This window comes from Salmo salar, chromosome 07 (genome assembly GCF_965601325.2).
Source record: "Salmo salar chromosome 07, fSalSal1, whole genome shotgun sequence".
NCBI classification, from domain to species: Eukaryota; Metazoa; Chordata; class Actinopteri; order Salmoniformes; family Salmonidae; genus Salmo; species Salmo salar.
The window spans coordinates 60,111,694-60,133,020 of NC_138297.1; the positions used below are offsets into that span (position 1 = coordinate 60,111,694).

General features: G+C 45.8%; 1 protein-coding gene across 10 annotated transcripts in view; it reads left to right on the forward strand.

The window, feature by feature from the left end:
* Window positions 1–306: 306 nt before the first annotated feature.
* LOC106609771 (nuclear respiratory factor 1) overlaps window positions 307–21,327 on the forward strand; it is a 40,429-nt gene continuing 19,408 nt past the window's right edge. For 9 of the 10 annotated variants that reach the window (XM_045722279.2, XM_045722283.2, XM_045722281.2 and 6 more), the window contains exons 1-8: window positions 307–458; window positions 2,055–2,291; window positions 2,993–3,107; window positions 3,371–3,497; window positions 5,414–5,554; window positions 19,263–19,421; window positions 20,286–20,489; window positions 21,084–21,182. In XM_045722279.2, coding sequence (XP_045578235.1) covers window positions 2,081–2,291; window positions 2,993–3,107; window positions 3,371–3,497; window positions 5,414–5,554; window positions 19,263–19,421; window positions 20,286–20,489; window positions 21,084–21,182 — 1,056 coding nt within the window. In that variant the 5' untranslated portion in view covers window positions 307–458; window positions 2,055–2,080. The remainder of the gene's footprint in view (window positions 459–2,054; window positions 2,292–2,992; window positions 3,108–3,370; window positions 3,498–5,413; window positions 5,555–19,262; window positions 19,422–20,285; window positions 20,490–21,083; window positions 21,183–21,327) is intronic. The other variant, XM_045722280.2, reaches the window with a different exon arrangement.

Below are 21,327 nucleotides of genomic sequence, written 5' to 3' on the forward strand. Positions count from 1 at the left end.
GTAACTCTAAACACATTGTCGATAACAGCAGCTGTTTAAAGTTGACATCATTAGAAATAACATATTATCCTATTTTGTACAGTAGGTATGTAATTCAAATTGCGTGTATTGTTTTTGCTAGCGATGTTTATAAAAACAACTACTTATTTCAGGGGGGGTTGGCGATACTGTATATTTTTTTGCGGACAAAATAAACATAGCTATATGGATAATATTGAATGAATACTGAACAATATTTGCTATATGTTTAACTTTTTATAAAATAAGAAAAATCTCCTTTTGCCGTGCGGTGATGTTGAACTGAAAGGGGCGTGGTTAGGCCGGTGTTGTAGATCAGTGGGACCGCTGAGCTTCAGCTCCGGTGTGTTTTCGGGCTGGCTGTTCTTTGTCCTCCATTACAGCTCGGATTCCCAGGCCCATCGTACGGCGCAGGCCCGAAGTAGCGCAGCCGCTCTGAGGTTAGTGCCCTACCGCGCAATCTCCAGCTATTTCAGCCCCGGCGCAGCCGCACCAACAAACCCGGCAGCATAGGGGCGAAAAGATGCAGATTGTTTTAGATACCGATGAGAAAACAAAAAAAACGAGTATTTGGCATTTTTGACGACAATACACTTTGCGCACACTGAGAATAAGTCGAGATAATGCAGCAATAGCGTTGGTGTAGGCCGCTAGGCCTGTTATGTATTGTGTTACAGTTGTAGCTCGAGATGGCGGGTTCGCTGCTACAGTAGTCGCGTTATTTTAGCTTACCAGTACACAGCACATGTAATCGCATGCGATGCTTGGTTAGCATGCAATATTTTGGATTCTGATTCCAATAATTGTTCTAGTTTTTACACAATTGTCCAGTATGTCGCTAAATACAGCTGCTTGGCCAGCTAATTCTCTAGCGAAATGTGTTTTGGACATTTGCTAGCCAACTGCGTTTTTATGGTTGACTTGCTAGCTAACGTTAATGAGAGGTTTATTTAGGTTCTTGTCATATTTAAAAGCATAATCGGAGCTAACTAACAGTAACTTAGCTAACTATATGGCTAGTAAAATAACCATAACATTTGATCAGAAATGCTGTTAAACAGTGTTAGCGAAACACATTTGCTAACTTAACTTAGCCACTAACCAGCTAACTTGTTGTGGTCTATCCACCGCCATTGAATGGCAGGTTGGGTAGCGTTAGCTAGCTAGTAGCTATGGTCTGTTATCAATATAGCTCGCATACGTATCATCTTTCGGGAGTATTTAATAGCAGAGACAGAGAATGCTTATCAGTGCAACCTCATTTTGAGTTACTGTTACCTAGACAATCTCGATGTCAATTGATAATTTGTCAAGACTAACTGGTTGGCTAGCCAGCCCATTCCTGCCCCTGTCTGTCTCACCATCTATGTACAGCCTCTCCCCCTCACATAATTCACAGTAGGGCTATATAACAGTTTATAAAGATGCATCATGCAAGCCATTCGACATTCAATCTTTGCATTTCCTGTCTCCCCCCACCCCCAAATCTATTCTGAAATATCATTAATTGGTCACCCAGGGCAATACTCAATTATCCTTTTGAGTAGTAAAGTAATACATGCCTTTTGAATGAATATAATCAACCTCAGCCATTATACATGCTATTTACATTTATTGAACATAAGTACAGAGGCACTGCATCAATGTGTCTACACTGACAATATTACTACTGGAAGATCCATATGCATCATCATTAGCTATGTCATGTATCACAAATGTAGCTAGTACACATGTTCATATATAGCCCCTAGACATAACAAGCTTTATTTCATTAAGCCCTGTTAACATACTTCTGGGATAGTATCACAGTAGAAGTGGGCGGGGGCCTATACACACCCCTGAATGACGTGTGTGTGTCCAGGTTGCTTGCATCAATATCCCATGTACTAACTATTGCTGTAAAGCACATAAACCCCAACTCTGCTCCAGGAGGCAGGAGCACTTCTCTATGGCTGTCCCAGCCTGTTACATACTGAGACAGCAAAAATATGAATTATTCCATGCAAATAGAATAAGTTATTTTCAATTCTCTTCAGTTAGTGTTTGAGGCTAGCACCACGCCATGGAGGACCACAACGTTCACCAGACCGAGCACATGACCACCATCGAGGAGCACGCCGTGCAGCAGGTACATGTGGCCACGTACACAGATCACAGCATGCTGAGCGCCGACGAGGACTCGCCCTCATCCCCTGACGACGACGCCTATGATGACTCAGACATCCTTCACTCGGCCGGCAATGACGAGATGACCGCGCACCTGGCAGCCGCAGGTGAGCCCCGGCCAATGAGAGGAGGGGGTCTTTGGCATGATGGCGGACAGTCTATTATTCATAGTAGCAGAGTGAAATGAGCGCTTTGGTCTCTGTCTTGAAGAGGTTACTGTATTCAGGATCTGCTCTGCCAAAGCTAGGTCATGGGACCCTTGTATCAGGGTCACGCATTAGGAAAATGACAGAATGCTGTGTTTAACAGAAAGACATGGTTGTCTGTCATGTAGAGTAGGCGATCATAACCAGCTCTGTACATAACATGTCTATCTACACCAGGGGTACTCAACTCTGACCCGATGAGGTCCGGGGCCTGCTGGTTTTCTCTTCTACCTGATCATTAATTGCACACACACCTGGTATCCCAGGTCTAAATCAGTCCCTGATTAGAGGGGAATTACACACCTGGTCTAAATCAGTCCCTGATTAGAGGGGAACAGTGAAAGAAAATGCAGTGGGACCTGGAATCCAGAGTTGAGTTTGACGGATCTACACTCTTATGAATCTTTTCCCCAACTACTTATTTCAGACATGACATTGACAAGTCTTTGAACTGATCCCCTCACCTAAAAGAGTCATTGTCGTTCCTATCCATAGATGTTTTTTCATATGCATGTTGTAATGTACATAACTGACCAGCAGATGGTGCTGTCAGACCACTAATGCGAACTGCTCCATTTCAACTGTTTTGTTTCTATTCACAGGCCCAGTAGGCATGGCTGCAGCTGCTGCCGTAGCAACGGGCAAGAAACGCAAGAGGCCCCACATCTTCGAGTCCAACCCGTCCATCCGCAAGAGACAGCAGACACGCCTGCTGAGGTGAACGTCCCAAAACTGTCTATGACCCCAAAATCTTCTAGAACTCACCTAGGAAACTGTTTTCCTGCTCTTTTTCTCTTGTCATTCTGAACAGAATCCTACTTTATTTAGTTTTATTTGTAATTAGTTTTTTCTGAAAGGGGGTATTTTATTTTAATTGAAGTATGGAATGACAGTCATTTGTCACGGCTATTTGTTTTTATCGTCCCCGTGACTAGGAAGAGCACGTTTGAGTGATTTTCGTGGTGTTTTTGTGTCTGTAGGAAACTGCGAGCCACCCTGGATGAGTACACCACCAGAGTTGGCCAACAGGCCATAGTTCTGTGCATCTCTCCCTCCAAGCCCAACGCTTTGTTCAAGGTGTTTGGTGCTGCGCCGCTGGAGAATGTGGTGAGTGCAAGCATGTCTGCCACACGTCAGCCACACAGACGGATGATGTGTTGCCGCCTCATAATGTGTGGCTGAATCTGTAACACAGAAGAAAAAGGAGTTAGTGTTTCATATAAGGAGTGTGTTCACTGTTCCTGCCTTACATTGGGGTTAAAACAATGGCCCAGTTCAACTTTTCTCAGTGCATCCGCTCTTCTGTCCTTCATTGGTTGAAGTAAACGCTGATCTGTGATTGGTGAAAGCAGTAGACTGAAACATCGTCTTCGCTCGACGAGGGCTTTTCCTTTCCTTACCTCAAGGAAAAGACGGATGCATTTTGAAAATATCAGTGTCGACAAATAGTTACCCTAAACGTTTTTCCTTCCTAGTGGTTAAGGTTACTATTTAAGGGGTTGTATTCTGATCTGAGATTTGTGCCTAAAGTCTTTTATCCAGAACATCCATTGCATTGGCCATTCAAGTCGCAGTGTCAACATCCTACCAACAGTAGTCTCAATGCATACTGACTCTATGCCCTGCAGTAGGGCTGGGCGATAGGACGATCTATATCGTGTGACGATAGAAAAACGTCTATCGTTTCATATTATGCTCTTATAGTTTATTTCTTTGTGTCGCAAATCACACTCTTTACGTCAATATTTTTCATCAATTGGACGATGCTATGCGGAAGGAAATTTGCAACACAAACAAACATGGAGGAGCGTGAACGTGACCCAGAGCACAGAGACAAGGAGCTCGTACCTAAAAGAGGGGCTGCTTCTGTCAGATGGACGTGGTTTGGGTATGAAAAGTCTGACACGGACCAGAAAACTGGCCTCTGCAAAATATGCCGCAGGCCGGTCCCAACAACAGGCTCAAACACCACTAACCTCTTTTACCACCTACGCAAAAATCATGTAAAACAGTACGGAGAGAGTCTACGGATGAGACCCCAGAAAGTACAGTCGGGTGCTCAAAACAAACCCCCGACTCAGACGTTGCAAGAGGCTTTTGCCCGCGGCACCATATGGCAAAGAATCACGAAGATGGAAGGAGAGAACAGCTGCCGTTACAACTTCCATCTGCAAAGACATGGCCCCAATTTACACGGTCAAGAAACAGGGGTTTCGTGAGTTTGTGCTAAAATTCGACCCAAGGCACCAAATTTTTATTTTATTTTGTACCTTTTATTTAACTAGGCAAGTCAGTCAAGAACAAATTCTTATTTTCAATGACGGCCTACTGGGGAACAGTGGGTTAACTGCCTTGTTCAGGGGCAGAACGACAGATCTTTGCCTTGTCAGCTCGGGGATTTGATCTTGCAACCTTTCGGTTACTAGTCCAACGCTCTGGCCACTAGGCTACCTGCCACCCCATATGTGACACGTATTGGGGGGGGGGGGGGGGCTGCACAGGCAAGCCCCCACCCACCCCCACCAAAAATATATATTTTCGGCCTATTTTTATTTAGTTTGCAACTATAGTTGAGGTGTTTTCTATTTACCTTTTTTAGATTTTATACATTCATATTTTATATTTTGTTACATGCTTAATAGAAAATTTGCACAAAGGTTCTAAATAAAATAAAAAATAATCAAATATGAGTAAGTACCTTTTTTGAGTAGAATTCAAAATGTATTAAGTAATAGGCCTTTACATGTGGTCATTTTATATAAACTATTTATTCATTGAATTGACAGAAAATGTGCTATATCGTGATAGGTCATTTCATATCACGATAATGATACATATGTCAGGATATGAGGTTTTGGCCATATCTACCCAGCCCTAGCCTGCAGAGTACCTCACTATGTCACAATGTTTGGTTCTCAGACTGCTTTTACAAGGTTAGGGATAACCTTCCCTTGACCTTTGCCCCCTACTCTGGGTCGTCCACTAACCCATGCTTTTCCTACCCCTCCTCCTTCTCCCTGCAGGTGAGGAAGTACAAGGGCATGATCCTGGAGGACCTGGAGAATGCCCTGGCCGAGCACGCCCCCCCCGGGGGGGAACTAACTTCCGAGCTGCCCCCCCTCACCATTGACGGCATCCCCGTCTCTGTGGACAAGATGACACAGGTGAGATGATACACTGACACACAGCTATATTTATTCATGTTTATGGGTGAGATGATACACTGACACACACAGCTATATTTATTCATGTTTATGGGTGAGATGATACACTGACACACACAGCTATATTTATTCATGTTTATGGGTGAGATGATACACTGACACACACAGCTATATTTATTCATGTTTATGGGTGAGATGATACACTGACACACACAGCTATATTTATTCATGTTTATGGGTGAGATGATACACTGACACACACAGCTATATTTATTCATGTTTATGGGTGAGATGATACACTGACACACACAGCTATATTTATTCATGTTTATGGGTGAGATGAGAACCCTCGTCTGGCCAGCAGATGGCGCCAGTTGGTTATAAATCCCTCACTGCTCAGACCATGGTTTCATGCGTTGGCTACGCTAGAAAATGACATGCTTCAAGGTCAAATGCCCCTTTTTAGGTCAATTTGTCAAGGTTGTCACCTGTTCTCATGATGATAGTTGCCACTAGTTTCTCCAGCATGAGTTGCTCGTTAGAACTATAGATCCTATTGGATTCTAGTTTGTAATCTAATATCTTCATGAGACAGATTTGGAATCCATAATGAGCCAGGCTTTCCGATATGCCCGTATCGTTTTAAGAGGCAGATATCCTTCATTTGGCTGTCAGGGTGTGGTGCCAGTCAGTATGAGAGGAAGAGAAAGTAGTGAACGCTGTGCCCTGGTCCACACTAGAGTCCTGTTCTGTAGGCATGAAGCGGACTGAAACGGGGAGGAGCTATCTGAACTTATCCAAAAAGTAAGAGGCACTCATTTTTGTTTTTCCATTCCAAAGTGTTTTGCTTCGCTGTGCCCTAATGAACACAGCCCAGAGATGGCTCACAGAGTAGTCTTCATCCCAAGTGGCGCTAGCTTGTTTACTTCACTGCTGACACAGTCATTGGATCGTCATCATCAGAGACTTGGTACCATGGCTCGCCCTCAGAGACACTACCCCAGGGAGAGGGGACAGAGGCAGCCAATCACTGAGCCCACAGGGATAGAAACAGTCAATCACAGGGAGAGGAGCGGCCAATCCTGTCTCTGGGGCAGGCGTGATAGAACCAGGAAGAATCTCGACGGTTATATATTTTTTTATATGAGTTGAGAGGACGATCTGTTGCCTTACTTCACTCTGCCAAAGCTGGTTGGCAATGGGGTGACGGAAGGTGTTTTTATTTTACCTTTATTTGACCAGGTAGGCCAGTTGAGAACACGTTATCATTTACAACTGCGACCTGGCCAAGATAAAGCAAAGCAGTGCGACACAAACAACACAGAGTTTCACATGGAATAAACAAACGTACAGTCAATAACACAATAGAGAAAAGGGGGGGGGGGAGAGAAAGTATACTGCTCAAAAAAATAAAGGGAACACTTAAACAACACATCCTAGATCTGAATGAAATAAATAATCTTATTAAATACTTTTTTCTTTACATAGTTGAATGTGCTGACAACAAAATCACACAAAAATAATCAATGGAAATCCAATTTATCAACCCATGGAGGTCTGGAATTGGAGTCACACTCAAAATTAAAGTGGAAAACCACACTACAGGCTGATCCAACTTTGATGTAATGTCCTTAAAACAAGTCAAAATGAGGCTCAGTAGTGTGTGTGGCCTCCACGTGCCTGTATAACCTCCCTACAACGCCTGGGCATGCTCCTGATGAGGTGGCGGATGGTCTCCTGAGGGATCTCCTCACAGACCTGGACTAAAGCATCCGCCAACTCCTGGACAGTCTGTGGTGCAACGTGGCATTGGTGGATGGAGCGAGACATGATGTCCCAGATTTGCTCAATTGGATTCAGGTCTGGGGAACAAGCGGGCCAGTCCATAGCATCAATGCCTTCCTCTTGCAGGAACTGCTGACACACTCCAGCCACATGAGGTCTAGCATTGTCTTGCATTAGGAGGAACCCAGGGCCAACCCCACCAGCATATGGTCTCACAAGGGGTCTGAGGATCTCATCTCGGTACCTAATGGCAGTCAGGCTACCTCTGGCGAGCACATGGAGGGCTGTGCGGCCCCCCAAAGAAATGCCACCCCACACCATGACTGACCCACCGCCAAACCGGTCATGCTGGAGGATGTTGCAGGCAGCAGAACGTTCTCCACGGCGTCTCCAGACTCTGTCACATGCTCAGTGTGAACCTGCTTTCATCTGTGACGAGCACAGGGCGCCAGTGGCGAATTTGCCAATCTTGGTGTTCTCTGGCAAATGCCAAACGTCCTGCACGGTGTTGGGCTGTAAGCACAACCCCCACCTGTGGACGTCGGGCCCTCATACCACCCTCATGGAGTCTGTTTCTGACCGTTTGAGCAGACACATGCACATTTGTGGCCTGCTGGAGGTCATTTTGCAGGGCTCTGGCAGTGCTTCTCCTGCTCCTCCTTGCACAAAGGCGGAGGTAGCGGTCCTGCTGCTGGGTTGTTGCCCTCCTACGGCCTCCTCCACATCTCCTGATGTACTGGCTTGTCTCCTGGTAGCGCCTCCATGCTCTGGACACTACGCTGACAGACACAGCAAACCTTCTTGCCACAGCCCGCATTTGATGTGCCATCCTGGATGAGCTGCACTACCTGAGCCACTTGTGTGGGTTGTAGACTCCGTCTCATGCTACCACTAGAGTGAAAGCACCGCCAGCATTCAAAAGTGACCAAAACATCAGCCAGGAAGCATAGGAACTGAGAAGTGGTCTGTGGTCCCCACCTGCAGAACCACTCCTTTATTGGGGGTGTCTTGCTAATTGCCTATAATTTCCACATGTTGTCTATTCCATTTGCACAACAGCATGTGAAATTTATTGTCAATCAGTGTTGCTTCCTAAGTGGACAGTTTGATTTCACAGAAGTGTGATTGACTTGGAGTTACATTGTGTTGTTTAAGTGTTCCCTTTATTTTTTTGAGCAGTGTATATACAGTGTGTGCAAATGGCGTGAGGAGGTAAGGCAATAAATAGGCCATAGTAGCGAAGTAATTACAATTTAGCAAATTAACACGAGTGATAGATGTGCAGATGATGATGTGCAAGTAGAAATACTGGTGTGCAAAAGAGCAGAAAAATAAATAAAAACAATATGGGGATGAGGTAGGTAGATTGCATGGGCTATGTACAGCTGCAGCGATTGGTTAGCTGATGTTTAAAGTTAGTGAGGGAAATATCAGTCTCCAATTTTTTTGATTCGTTCCAGTCATTGGCAGCAGAGAACTGGAAGGAAAGGTCGGCCAAAGAAGGAGTTGGCTTTGGGGATGACCAGTGAGATATACCTGCTGGAACGCGTGCTACGAGTGGGTGTTGTTATCGTGACCAGTGAGCTGAGATAAGGCGGAGCTTTACCTAGCAAAGGCCTATAGATGACCTGGAGCAAGTGGGTCTGTCGACTACTATGTAGCGAGGGCCAGCCGACGAGAGCGTACAGGTCGCAGTGGTGGGTGGTATATGGGGCTTTGGTGACAAAACAGATGGCACTGTGATAGACTGCATCCAGTTTGCTGAGTAGAGTGTTGGAGGCTATTTTGTAAATGACATCGCCAAAGTCAAGGATCGGTAGGATAGTCAGATTTACGAGGGTATGTTTGGGGGCGTGAGTGAAGGAGGCTTTGTTGTGAAATAGAAAGCCGATTCTAGATTTAATTTTGGATTGGCGATGTTTAATGAGTCTGGGAGGAAAGTTTACAGTCTAACCAGACACCTAGGAATTTGTAGAGTTCCACATATTCTAAGTCCGAACCGTCCAGAGTAGTGATGCTAGTCGGGCGGGTGGGTGCGGGCAGCGAACGGTTGAAAAGCATGCATTTAGTTTTACTAGCGTTTAAGAGCAGTTGGAGGCCACAGAAGGAGTGTTGTATGGCATTGAAGCTCGTCTGGAGGTTTGTTAACAGTGTCCAAAGAAGGGCCAGATTTTTTCAGAATGGTGTTGTCTGCGTAGAGGTGGATCAGGGAATCACCCGCAGCAAGAGCGACATAATTGATATATACAGAGAAAAGAGTCGGCCTGAGAATTGAACCCTGTGGTACCCCCATAGCGACTGCCAGGCGAGGCATTCATTTGAGAAACCAAGGCTGTTGAGTCTACCGATAAGAATACGGTGATTGACAGAGTCGAAAGCCTTGGCCAGGTCGATGAAGACGGCTGCACAGTACTGTCTTTTATCGATGGTGGATATGATATCGTTTAGTACCTTGGAAACCAGATTGCACAGCGGAGAAGGTACGGTGGGATTCGAAATGGTCAGTGATCTGTTTAACTTGGCTTTTGAAGACTTCAGAAAGGCAGGGCAGGATAGATATAGGTCTATAACAGTTTGGGTCTAGAGTGTCACCCCCTTTGAGGAGGGGGATGACCGCTGCAGCTTTCCAATCTTTAGGGATCTCAGATGATATGAAAGAGAGGTTGAACAGACTGGTAATAGGGGTTGCAACAATGGCGGCGGATAATTTTAGAAAGAGAGGGTCCAGATTATCTAGCCCAGCTGATTTGTATGTGTCCAGGTTTTGCAACGAGGGGGGGGGGGGGGGGTGGTTCTGGAGAGCCAGGTCAACGCAGTATCCCAGGACACTCACCTGGCTGGGGCCAGAGTGACGGGAGAGTATGGGCTTTGTGGAGATGTAATCTCTCGACTGCTACTATGCTGAATAGGTGTCTCTTTCAAAAGAGATGCTCTCAATGAGACAAACCTGTATACATATAAAGGTTAAATATAGTAGTGGATTGGAAGACATGGTTGTGCCAGGAGAAAGGCTCAAATAAGAGGTTGTAAGATGGATAGGGATTGAGTGACAACCAGGGGAGGGGAGTCAGTCTGACTATCCCTGGAGATGCTCATCTGGCTGGGTTTGGGGAGTTCACGAGAGGGCCCTGGTGGCTGGTGGTATGGAGAGCCTAGGAGCAGCAGGTGAGTCAAGAGACCAGCCAGGGTGAGCCAGCCCATAATTACAGCTCTTTGGGTTTGGAGTGGCTGGCTGCTGATTGGCTGATAGCCTGCCGGATTAGACCAAAGGGAGGGGGGTTAACGCCACACACAGTCACTGTAATTAGGCCATCTGTCCCCCAATCCCCCCCTCACCAGCTACAGGTGGAGAAACAGAGGCACTGAGGAGCTTACTATAGCTGTTGCTACCTGCTACATTAGTAAACTAGTCTTTGTCGGTCACCATTTTATAAACTCTGACAAATGTGTGTTTCTGTTGTTTTTGAGAGGGTTTCTCCAAACGCTAATTCACTGGCTGCAACTACAGCAGGACTGAGACGAAGACGGGTCAGAATGGCTTTCTCAAACAATTTCTAGTATGATATGTTATTATCAGAGGTTACCCATCCATGTTTCAGACTGTCCAGAGCCAGTCAAGGCACCGCCATTTTGTCTACTCTCTCAGAACACAGAGCAAACTGGATAGCTTTGTGGCGTTTCTATTTCTAGCCAAATTTACTCAGTGATGTCAATGTGGGTAGATGCTGCAGTGGCCCCATCCCTACCCCGGCCCCAGTATTACCAGGGACACTGAGGACAGCTGGGGCCGGGGACACTGAGGACAGCTGGGGCCGGGGACACTGAGGACAGCTGGGGCCGGGGACACTGAGGAGACACACACACACACAGGGCTACACGCACGGGGGACTGGTCGGCACGGCGGGGGACTGGTCGGCGCGGCGGGTGACTGGTAAGGCGCGCCGGGGGACTGGTAAGGCGCGCCGGGGGACTGGTAAGGCGCGCCGGGGGACTGGTAAGGCACGCGGAGGTGTGTGTGTTCCACCCCCTTCGTCTCCCAGGAAGAGGGGGCAAATCAGAATAAATAAATGAGGCCTCTTATGCAATAGGTTGGATGAGTCCAAGCAATCAGGCTTCATTGTGGTTAGTCGTCAATCCTAACTGTTCAGAGTACAGTTCACAGAGTACAGCACACCACTTAAACAGTAGGGAGAATGAATGAAACATCATCCACCTACTACTGGTTTAAAACTACTACTGAATCTCCTCTGGTCACTACAGCAGTCTGTTAACATGTTATTGAACTGTGGTTAATCTCACTGAATCCCCTCTGGTCACTACAGCAGTCTGTTAACATGTTATTGAACTGTAGTGAATCTCCTCTGGTCACTACAGCAGTCTGTTAACATGTTATTGAACTGTAGTGAATCTCCTCTGGTCACTACAGCAGTCTGTTAACATGTTATTGAACTGTAGTGAATCTCCTCTGGTCACTACAGCAGTCTGTTAACATGTTATTGAACTGTAGTGAATCTCCTCTGGTCACTACAGCAGTCTGTTAACATGTTATTGAACTGTGGTTAATCTGGCCAGTGAAAATGGGTGTGTTTATCTGGATGTAGTTGTTTGTTACAGTACAACTGATGGAGACTAGAGTGTCAGCTATTGAGGCGGTTCAGGTTTTCTGCCCAGAACAGGGTTTTGTTCATTTGGGCAGGCAACAGTGAAAAGTTGTAAAATGTTTTTCAGCGGAAAAGGAAAGAGCGCAGTCCAGGTAGTCCCTCTAGGTTTCAGTCTGTTTTCTTCCATTCAGTGCCACCCAAGTTCAGAGCCATTAGGCCAAGATTGTGTTAGTTCATCAGTCAGGGAGGCAGACTGGAGCCTCAGTCATAGACTGGCCTGTAGATAGACCTCAGTGCAGTGTGGTCTCCTTTTTAGAAATCCTATTTCTGGGCCCAGTCCACCTCAGCAAGCTGCAGGTAAGTACCTTAATTTCCGGACTATTAAGCGCACCTGAATATAAGCCGCACCCACTGAATTAAAAAATATATATATTATTTTGAACATAAATATGCCGCACATGTCTATAAGCCGCAGGTGCCTACCGGTACATTGAAACAAATTAACTTTACACAGGCTTTAACGAAACACGGCTTGTAACAAAAATAAATAGGCTTTAACGAAACACGGCTTGTAAAAAAAAAAAAAAGAGCAGTAAGCTTTAGTTGTCTTTTTGCAGAGTCAATTCCTCACGCTGCTGTTTCCAACGTCTTATCATCGACTCATTAAGACCAAGCTCCCGTGCAGCAGCTCTATTTCCTTTTCCAACAGCCAGATCAATCGCCTTCAACTTGAAAGCTGCATCATATGCATTTCTCCGTGTCTTTGCCATGATGAGGGTGACAAAATGACTACCGTAATCAGAATGATGGGAAGTTTGAGAGCGCTCGATTTTTTATTTTTATTATTTTTTATTTTTGTAATTTTTTGTTGTTTTTTTTTCACCTTTATTTAACCAGGTAGGCAAGTTGAGAACAAGTTCTCATTTACAATTGCGACCTGGCCAAGATAAAGCAAAGCAGTTCGACAACATACAAAAACACAGAGTTACACATGGAGTAAAACATCATACAATCAATGATGCAGTAGAAAAAAATAAAAAATAAGACTATATACAATGTGAGCAAATGATGTGAGATAAGGGAGGTAAAGGCAAAAAAATGCCATGGTGGCAAAGTAAATAAAGTATAGCAAGAAAAACACTGGAATGGTAGATTTGTAGTTTGAAGAAAGTTCAAAGATAAAATATAAATAATATGGTGCAAAGGAGCAAAATAAATAAATACAGTAGGGGAAGAGGTAGTAGTTTGGGCTAAATTATAGATGGGCTATGTACAGGTGCAGTGATCTGTGAGCTGCTCTGACAGCTGGTGCTTAAAGCTAGTGAGGGAGATAAGTGTTTCCAGTTTCAGAGATTTTTGTAGTTCGTTCCAGTCATTGGCAGCAGAGAACTGGAAGGAGAGACGACCAAAGGAGGAGTTGGCTTTAGGGATGACCAGAGAGATATACCTGCTGGAGCGCGTGCTACAGGTGGGTGCTGCTATGGTGACCAGTGAGCGGAGATAAGGGGGGACTTTACCTAGCAGAGTCTTGTAGATGACCTGGAGCCAATGTGTTTGGCGACGATTATGAAGCGAAGGCCAGCCAACGAGAGCGTACAGGTCGCAGTGGTGGGTAGTAAATGGGGCTTTGGTGACAAAACGGATGGCACTGTGATAGACTGCATCCAGCTTGTTGAGTAGGGTATTGGAAGCTATTTTGTAAATGACATCGCCGAAGTCGAGGATTGGTAGGATGGTCAGTTTTACGAGGGTATGTTTGGCAGCATGAGTGAAGGATGCTTTGTTGCGAAATAGGAAGCCAATTCGAGATTTCACTTTGGATTGGAGATGATTGATGTGAGTCTGGAAGGAGAGTTTACAGTCTAACCAGACACCTAGGTATTTGTAGTTGTCCACAAATTCTAAGTTAGAACCGTCCAGAGAAGTGATGCTGGACAGGCGGGCAGGTGCAGGCAGCGATCGGTTGAAGAGCATGCATTTAGTTTTACTTGTGTTTAGGAGCAGTTGGAGACCACGGAAGGAGAGTTGAATGGCATTGAAGCTCGTCTGGAGGGTTGTTAACAGTGTCCAAAGAAGGGCCAGAAGTGTACAGAATGGTGTCGTCTGCGTAGAGGTGGATCAGAGATTCACCAGCAGCAAGAGCGACATCATTTATGTATACAGAGAAAAGAGTTGGCCCAAGAATTGAACCCTGTGGTACCCCCATAGAGACTGCCAGAGGTCCAGACAGTAGGCCCTCCGATTTGACACACTGAACTCTGTCAGAGAAGTAGTTGGTGAACCAGGCGACGCAATCGTTTGAGAAACCAAGGCTACTGAGTCTGCCGATGAGGATGTGGTGATTAACCTCTCTAGGCTAGGCGGGACGAATTCGTCCCACCTACGTAACAGCCACTGCCAGGCTGTGGCGCGATTTTCAAAACCTTAAAAATCCAATTACTTCAATTTCTCAAACATATGACTATTTTACAGCCATTTAAAGACAAGACTCTCGTTAATCTAACCACACTGTCCGATTTCAAAAAGGCTTTACAACGAAAGCAAAACATTAGATTATGTCAGCAGAGTACCAAGCCAGAAATAATCAGACACCCATTTTTCAAGCCAGCATATAATGTCACCAAAACCCAGAAGACAGCTAAATGCAGCACTCACCTTTGATGATCTTCATCAGATGACAACCCTAGGACATTATGTTATACAATACATGCATGTTTTGTTCAATCAAGTTCATATTTATATCAAAAACCAGCTTTTTACATTAGCATGTGACGTTCAGAACTAGCATACCCCCCGCAAACTTCCGGGGAATTCGCTAACATTTTACTAAATTACTCACGATAAACGTTCACAAAAAGCATAACAATTATTTTAAGAATTATAGATACAGACCTCCTCTATGCACTCGATATGTCCGATTTTAAAATAGCTTTTTGGTGAAAGCACATTTTGCAATATTCTAAGTACATAGCCCAGGCATCACGGGCTCGCTATTTAGACAGCCGGCAAGTTTAGCACTCACCATAATCATATTTACTATTATAAAAGTTTGATTACCTTTTGTTGTCTTCGTCAGAATACACACCCAGGACTGCTACTTCAATAACAAATGTTGGTTTGGTCCAAAATAATCCATCGTTATATCCGAATAGCGCCGTTTTGTTCGTGCGTTCCAGACACTATCCGAAATAGTAAAGAAGTGTCACGCGCATGGCGCAATTCGTGACAATAAAATTCTAAGTATTCCATTACCGTACTTCGAAGCATGTCAACCGCTGTTTAAAATCAATTTTTACGACATTTTTCTCGTAGAAAAGCGATAATATTCCGACAGGGAATCTCCTTTTCGGCAAACAGAGGAAAAAATCCCAAAGGCGGGGGCGGTCGGGGTCACGAGCATAAGGCCAGTGTCCCTTGATCGGCCACTTGAGAAAGGCGATAATGTGTTTCAGCCTGGGGCTGGAATGACGACATTCTGTTTTTTCCCGGGCTCTGAGCGCCTATGGACGACGTGGGAAGTGTCACGTTAGAGCAGAGATCCTTAGTAAATGATAGAGATGGAAAAGAAGTTCAAGAAATGGTCAGACAGGCCACTTCCTGTAAAGGAATCTCTCAGGTTTTGACCTGCCATTTGAGTTCTGTTATACTCACAGACACCATTCAAACAGTTTTAGAAAATTTAGGGTGTTTTCTATCCATATGTAATAAGTATATGCATATTCTAGTTACTGGGTAGGAGTGGTAACCAGATTAAATCGGGTATGTTTTTTATCCAGCCGTGTCAATACTGCCCCCTATCCTAAACAGGTTAACAGAGTCAAAAGCTTTGGCCAGGTCAATGAATACGGCAGCACAGTATTGTTTCTTATCGATGGCGGTTACGATGTCGTTTAGGACCTTGAGCGTGGCTGAGGTGCACCCATGACCAGCTCTGAAACCAGATTGCATAGCGGAGAGGGTGCGGTGGGATTCGAAATGGTCGGTAATCTGTTTGTTGACTTGGCTTTCGAAGACCTTAGAAAGGCAGGGTAGGATGGATATAGGTCTGTAGCAATTAGGGTCAAGAGTGTCACCTCCTTTGAAGAGGGGGATGACAGCAGCTGCTTTCCAATCTATGGGAATCTCAGACGACACGAGAGGTTGAACAGGCTAGTAATAGGGGTTGCAATAATTTCGGCAGATAATTTTAGAAAGAAAGGGTCCAGATTGTCAAGCCCAGCTGATTTGTAGGGGTCCAGATTTTGCAGCTCTTTCAGAACATCAGCTGAATGGATTTGGGAGAAGGAGAAATGGGGGAGGCTTGGGCGAGTAGCTGTGGGGGGTGCAGTGCTGTTGAATGCAGTAGGGGTAGTTAGGTGGAAAGCATGGCCAGCCGTAGAAAAATGCTTATTGAAATTCTCAATTATAGTGGGCTTATCGGTGGTGACAGAGTTTCCTATCCTCAGTGCAGTGGGCAGTTGGGAGGAGGTGTTCTTATTCTCCATGGACTTTACAATGTCCCAGAACTTTTTAGAGTTGGAGTTGCACGAAGCGAATTTCTGTTTGAAAAAGCTAGCCTTGGCGTTTCTAACTGCCTGTGTGTATTGGTTTCTAACTTCCCTAAAAAGTTGCATATCGCGGGGGCAGTTCGATGCTAATGCAGAACGCCACAGGATATTTTTGTGTTGGTTAAGGGCAGTCAGGTCTGGGGAGAACCAAGGGCTATATCTGTTCCTGGTTCTAAATTTCTTGAAAGGGGCATGCTTATTTAAGATGGAGAGGAAGGCATTTTAAAAAAAATAACCAGGCATCCTCTACTGACGGGATGAGGTCAATATCCTTCCAGGATACCAGGGCCAGGTCGATTAGAAAGGCTTGCTCGTTGAAATGTTTCAGGGAGCGTTTGACAGTGATGAGTGGAGGTCGTTTGACCGCTGACCCATTACGGGTGCAGGCAATGAGGCAGTGATCGCTGAGATCTTGGTTGAAAACAGCAGAGGTGTATTTAGAGGGCACGTTGGTTAGGATGATATCTATGAGGGTGCCAATGTTTGCGGCTTTGGGGTTGTACCTGGTGGGTTCATTAATAATTTGTGTGAGATTGAGGGCATCAAGCTTGGATTGTAGGATGGCTGGGGTGTTAAGCATGTCCCAGTTTAGGTCACCTAGTAGCACGAGCTCTGAAGATAGATGGGGGGCAATCAGTTCACATATGGTGTCCAGAGCACAACTAGGGGCCGAGGGGGGTCTATAGCAGGCGGCAACGGTGAGAGACTTGTTTTTGGAGAGGTGGATTTTTAAAAGTAGAAGTTCAAATTGTTTGGGTACAGACCTGGATAGCAGGACAGAACTCTGCAGGCTATCTCTGCAATAGATTGCAACACCGCCCCCTTTGGTCGTCCTATCTTGTCTGAAAACGTTGTAGTTAGGGATGAAGATTTCAGAGTTTTTGGTGGACTTCCTAAGCCAAGATTCAGACACAGCTAGGACATCCGGGTTGGCGGAGTGTGCTAAAGCAGTGAATAAAACAAACTTAGGGAGGAGGCTTCTAATGTTAACATGCATAAAACCAAGGTTATTACGGTTACAGAAGTCATCAAAAGAGAGCGCCTGGGGAGTAGGAGTGGAGCCAGGCATTGCAGGGCCTGGATTCACCTCTACATCCCCAGAGGAGCAGAGAAGAATAAGTATGAGGGTACGGCTAAAAGCTATAAGAATTGGTCGTCTGTGACGTCCAGAATAGAGAGAAAAAGGAGCAGGTTTCTGGGGGCGATAAAATAGCTTCAAGGTATAATGTACAGACAAAGGTATGGTGGGATGTGAGTACAGAGGAGGTAAACCTAGGCATTTAGTGATAGTGAGAGAGAGATTGGCTCTAGAAACATAATTGAAACCAGAAGATGTCATAGCATGTGTGGGTGGAGGAACTGAGAGGTTGGATAAGGTATAATGAGCAGGGCTAGAGGCTCTACAGTGAAATAAGCCAATAAACACTAACCAGAACAGCAATGGAGAAGGCATATTGACATTAAGGAGAGGCATGCTTAGCCGAGTGATCAAAGGGTCCAGTGAGATTCAGACAGCTAGCCGGGCCATAGGTAGCAAGCTGGTGGAAGATGGGAGGGAGGTCTGTTTTTAGCCAGCTCGTGCGTTTCCGTCTGTGGGTTAGTGGGGTTCCGTGTGGAAGGGGGGACCAGTCCAAGTTGGCAAAATAGTTAGTTATAGTGGCCCAAGAAAAGTGTCCGATAGACCTATTCAGATCGCAGCCGAAAAGACAGCTAACGATTAGCGGGCCGCAGATGGGCGATCAGGTTACGTCGCGACGGAGGGGCCAGTTGGATAACTCCCTCGGGCAGATAACGTCGGTGGTCCAGTCGTGAAGACCTGATGGGGCTCCGGATCGGCAGTAAAACGGGTCAGGATAGGTGAGTTGTAGCCCAGGAGACACTTCAGCTGGCTAGCTCAGGAATAGCCCAGGAGTGGCTGACGGAACTCTTCAGCTGGCTAGCTGGCTAGCTCCGTAATAATGTGTGTTAATTCCGTGACCGACGTTGCCAATAGTCACTCAGGTAGCAGCTAGTTAGCTGCAAGATCCAGGTGTAAATGTCCAGAGCCTGCGGTAGAAATCGGGGAAAGGAGAGAGAATAGGTCCGGTATGCTCTGGTCTGAGTCGCGCTGTACAAAAACTGGCGATAGCTTTTCGAGCTAATGGATAGCTGAGGACAGCTAACCGTGGCTAGCTGAACTTCAACGTTAGCCAGTGAAAATGGCTAACCTCTTGCTAGCTTCTGTTGTGGAATTCAGATGAGGTAAATAATACTTTCTTTTTTTAAATTGGTGAGGTGGGTTGCAGGAGAGTGCTTTGAGGTTGAGTTTTTAGAATTAAAAAAGAATATATATATATATATATATATATATATATATATATATATATATATATATATATATATATAAATTTAATTTAATAAAGATTTAATCTAAACAGTAAACAAAAAAGTTGTTTGACCTTAACCCGTTCGGCAATTTCATTGGTCTAATGAAAGCTTCATGCCGCCAAAACACTGAGCACGTCACAGAATGTGTTTTTTTGGGGGGGGGGGAATTGAAAGCGGGAAAAATCCATATATTAGCCGCGTCATTGTTTAAGCCGCGATGTTCAAAGCGTGGGAAAAAAGTTGCGGCTTATAGTCCGGAATTTACGGTAATCAATACCGCTCCCCCCCCCCCCCCCCAGTCAAGGGGGTGTGTGTGTGTGTGTGTGCGCGTGTGTGTGTGTGTGTGTGTGTGTGTGTGTGTGTGTGTGTACACCACTCATCCCCTTGTATCTTGTTTCCTCTGGTCAGGCCCAGCTGCGAGCGTTCATCCCAGAGATGCTGAAGTATTCGACGGGCAGGGGCAAGCCTGGCTGGGGCAAGGAGAGCTGCAAGCCCATCTGGTGGCCAGAGGACATCCCCTGGGCCAACGTGCGCAGTGACGTGCGCACTGAGGAACAGAAACAGAGGGTGAGGATGAAAACAAACTTTCCCTGTGAATTGCCTCCCTGGTATCATTACAATGTTGAATATGGTAGAGAGGTAAGACGTTGTGGAGGTCAAAGGGTCTTTGAGTGGAGACGGTTAGAGAATAATAACCTGGTGGGATAGAGTTCTACCAGGGACAATCCAACACTAATAACCTGGTGGGATAGAGTTCTACCAGGGACAATCTAACACTAATAACTTGGTGGGATAGAGTTCTACCAGGGACAATCCAACACTAATAACCTGGTGGGATAGAGTTCTACCAGGGACAATCCAACACTAATAACTTGGTGGGATAGAGTTCTACCAGGGACAATCCAACACCAATAACTTGGTGGGACAGAGTTCTACCAGGGACAATCCACACACGGGGGTAGAGCTCCAGGGACCCCCCTTGGTGGGACGAGCCCAGGGCCCCCTTCGGGGGTGAGCCAGGGACAATCCAACACCAATAACTTGGTGGGACAGAGTTCTACCAGGGCCCCCACGGGGGAGAGCTCCGGGCAACCACCAATAACTTGGTGGGACAGAGTTCTTTACTGTTTAAAATATGTTTAGTTATGAAGCATAGGTATCAATGAATACAAATGTACATTTTGTTTCGTGAGTTACTTTTTTACATAAAAGACAATATACAAAAAACCGTGTACCATCAGAATATCATTGCAATGAAATGACTTATTCAAATGACTTCTGTATTGCAACTAAAGCCCAGACTTAATTCAGCTCCGTTTCACTCCACTATATCAATTAGTAAAGTTAAACTACAGTGAAACGTAGAGTAATTCTGTCTGTTTGTGTTGTTTCCTGTATAACATCTCCTCTTGCTGTGGCGCCCCTTGCTAGGTGTCGTGGACGCAGGCGCTGCGGACCATCGTGAAGAACTGCTACAAGCAGCATGGGCGCGAGGACCTGCTGTACGCCTTTGAGGACCAGGTGCCACAGCACACGGCCATGACCACGGCCACCCACAGCATCACCCACCTGGTGCCCTCACAGACCGTGGTGCAGACCATCAGCAACCCCGACGGCACCGTCTCCCTCATACAGGTCAGGTGTCCCATAGGTACAGATCTAGGATCTCCCTTAACCAATATTTGGTCAAGCTCCGGGGTAAAGTTTCCCCTAGGAACAGATCTAAGATCAGCTTATTTTTTTAGTGGGGTAATGCTAAACGGACCCAAGATCAGCATCTAGGGGCAACTTAACCCTACTCCACAGATCAGAGGTCACCTAAACGCAGAGTCAAGATTAGGGTCCCAACATTCCGGGAACGTTCGCAAAGTTCCCAGGTTTTTCAGAAATCCCGATTGGAAAATTCCCGGAATCAGAAGGGAATAAGCTGGGAGGGACTTATCAAACTGGGATTTTGGAAAGACCTGGGAACTTGGTGTTTTTCTGTAATTTTGCAACCCTACTAAGGATCCAGATGGCGCAGGCCTCCCCCTCTCTAGGCGGCCGGCAGGCCTCCCCCTCTCTAGGTGGTGATTAAAAGATGCCCTGGATGATGATTTGGAGGGATATAATCCATGGGAAGGATTTGGCTGTTTTGTACTCAAGCCAGGCTGCCCATTGTAATCCCTCTCTCTTTCTCTCTCTTTCTTTCCCTCTCTCTCTTTCTTTCCCTCTCTCTCTGCCCCTCAGGTGGGCACAGGGCAGACGGTGGCCACTCTGGCCGATGCCTCGGAGCTGCCAGGCACAGTGACCGTGGCCCAGGTCAACTACACTGTGAACGACGGAGAGGTACAGACACCACACACATCAGTCTCTCAGAACACACACACACTTCCAAATACACACACTTGTAGAGACATCTGATGACTGTAAGCGGTTGTAATGACAGTCCCTCCTGTGTGTAAGGTGTGTTACTACTATTCTGTGAGGAGTG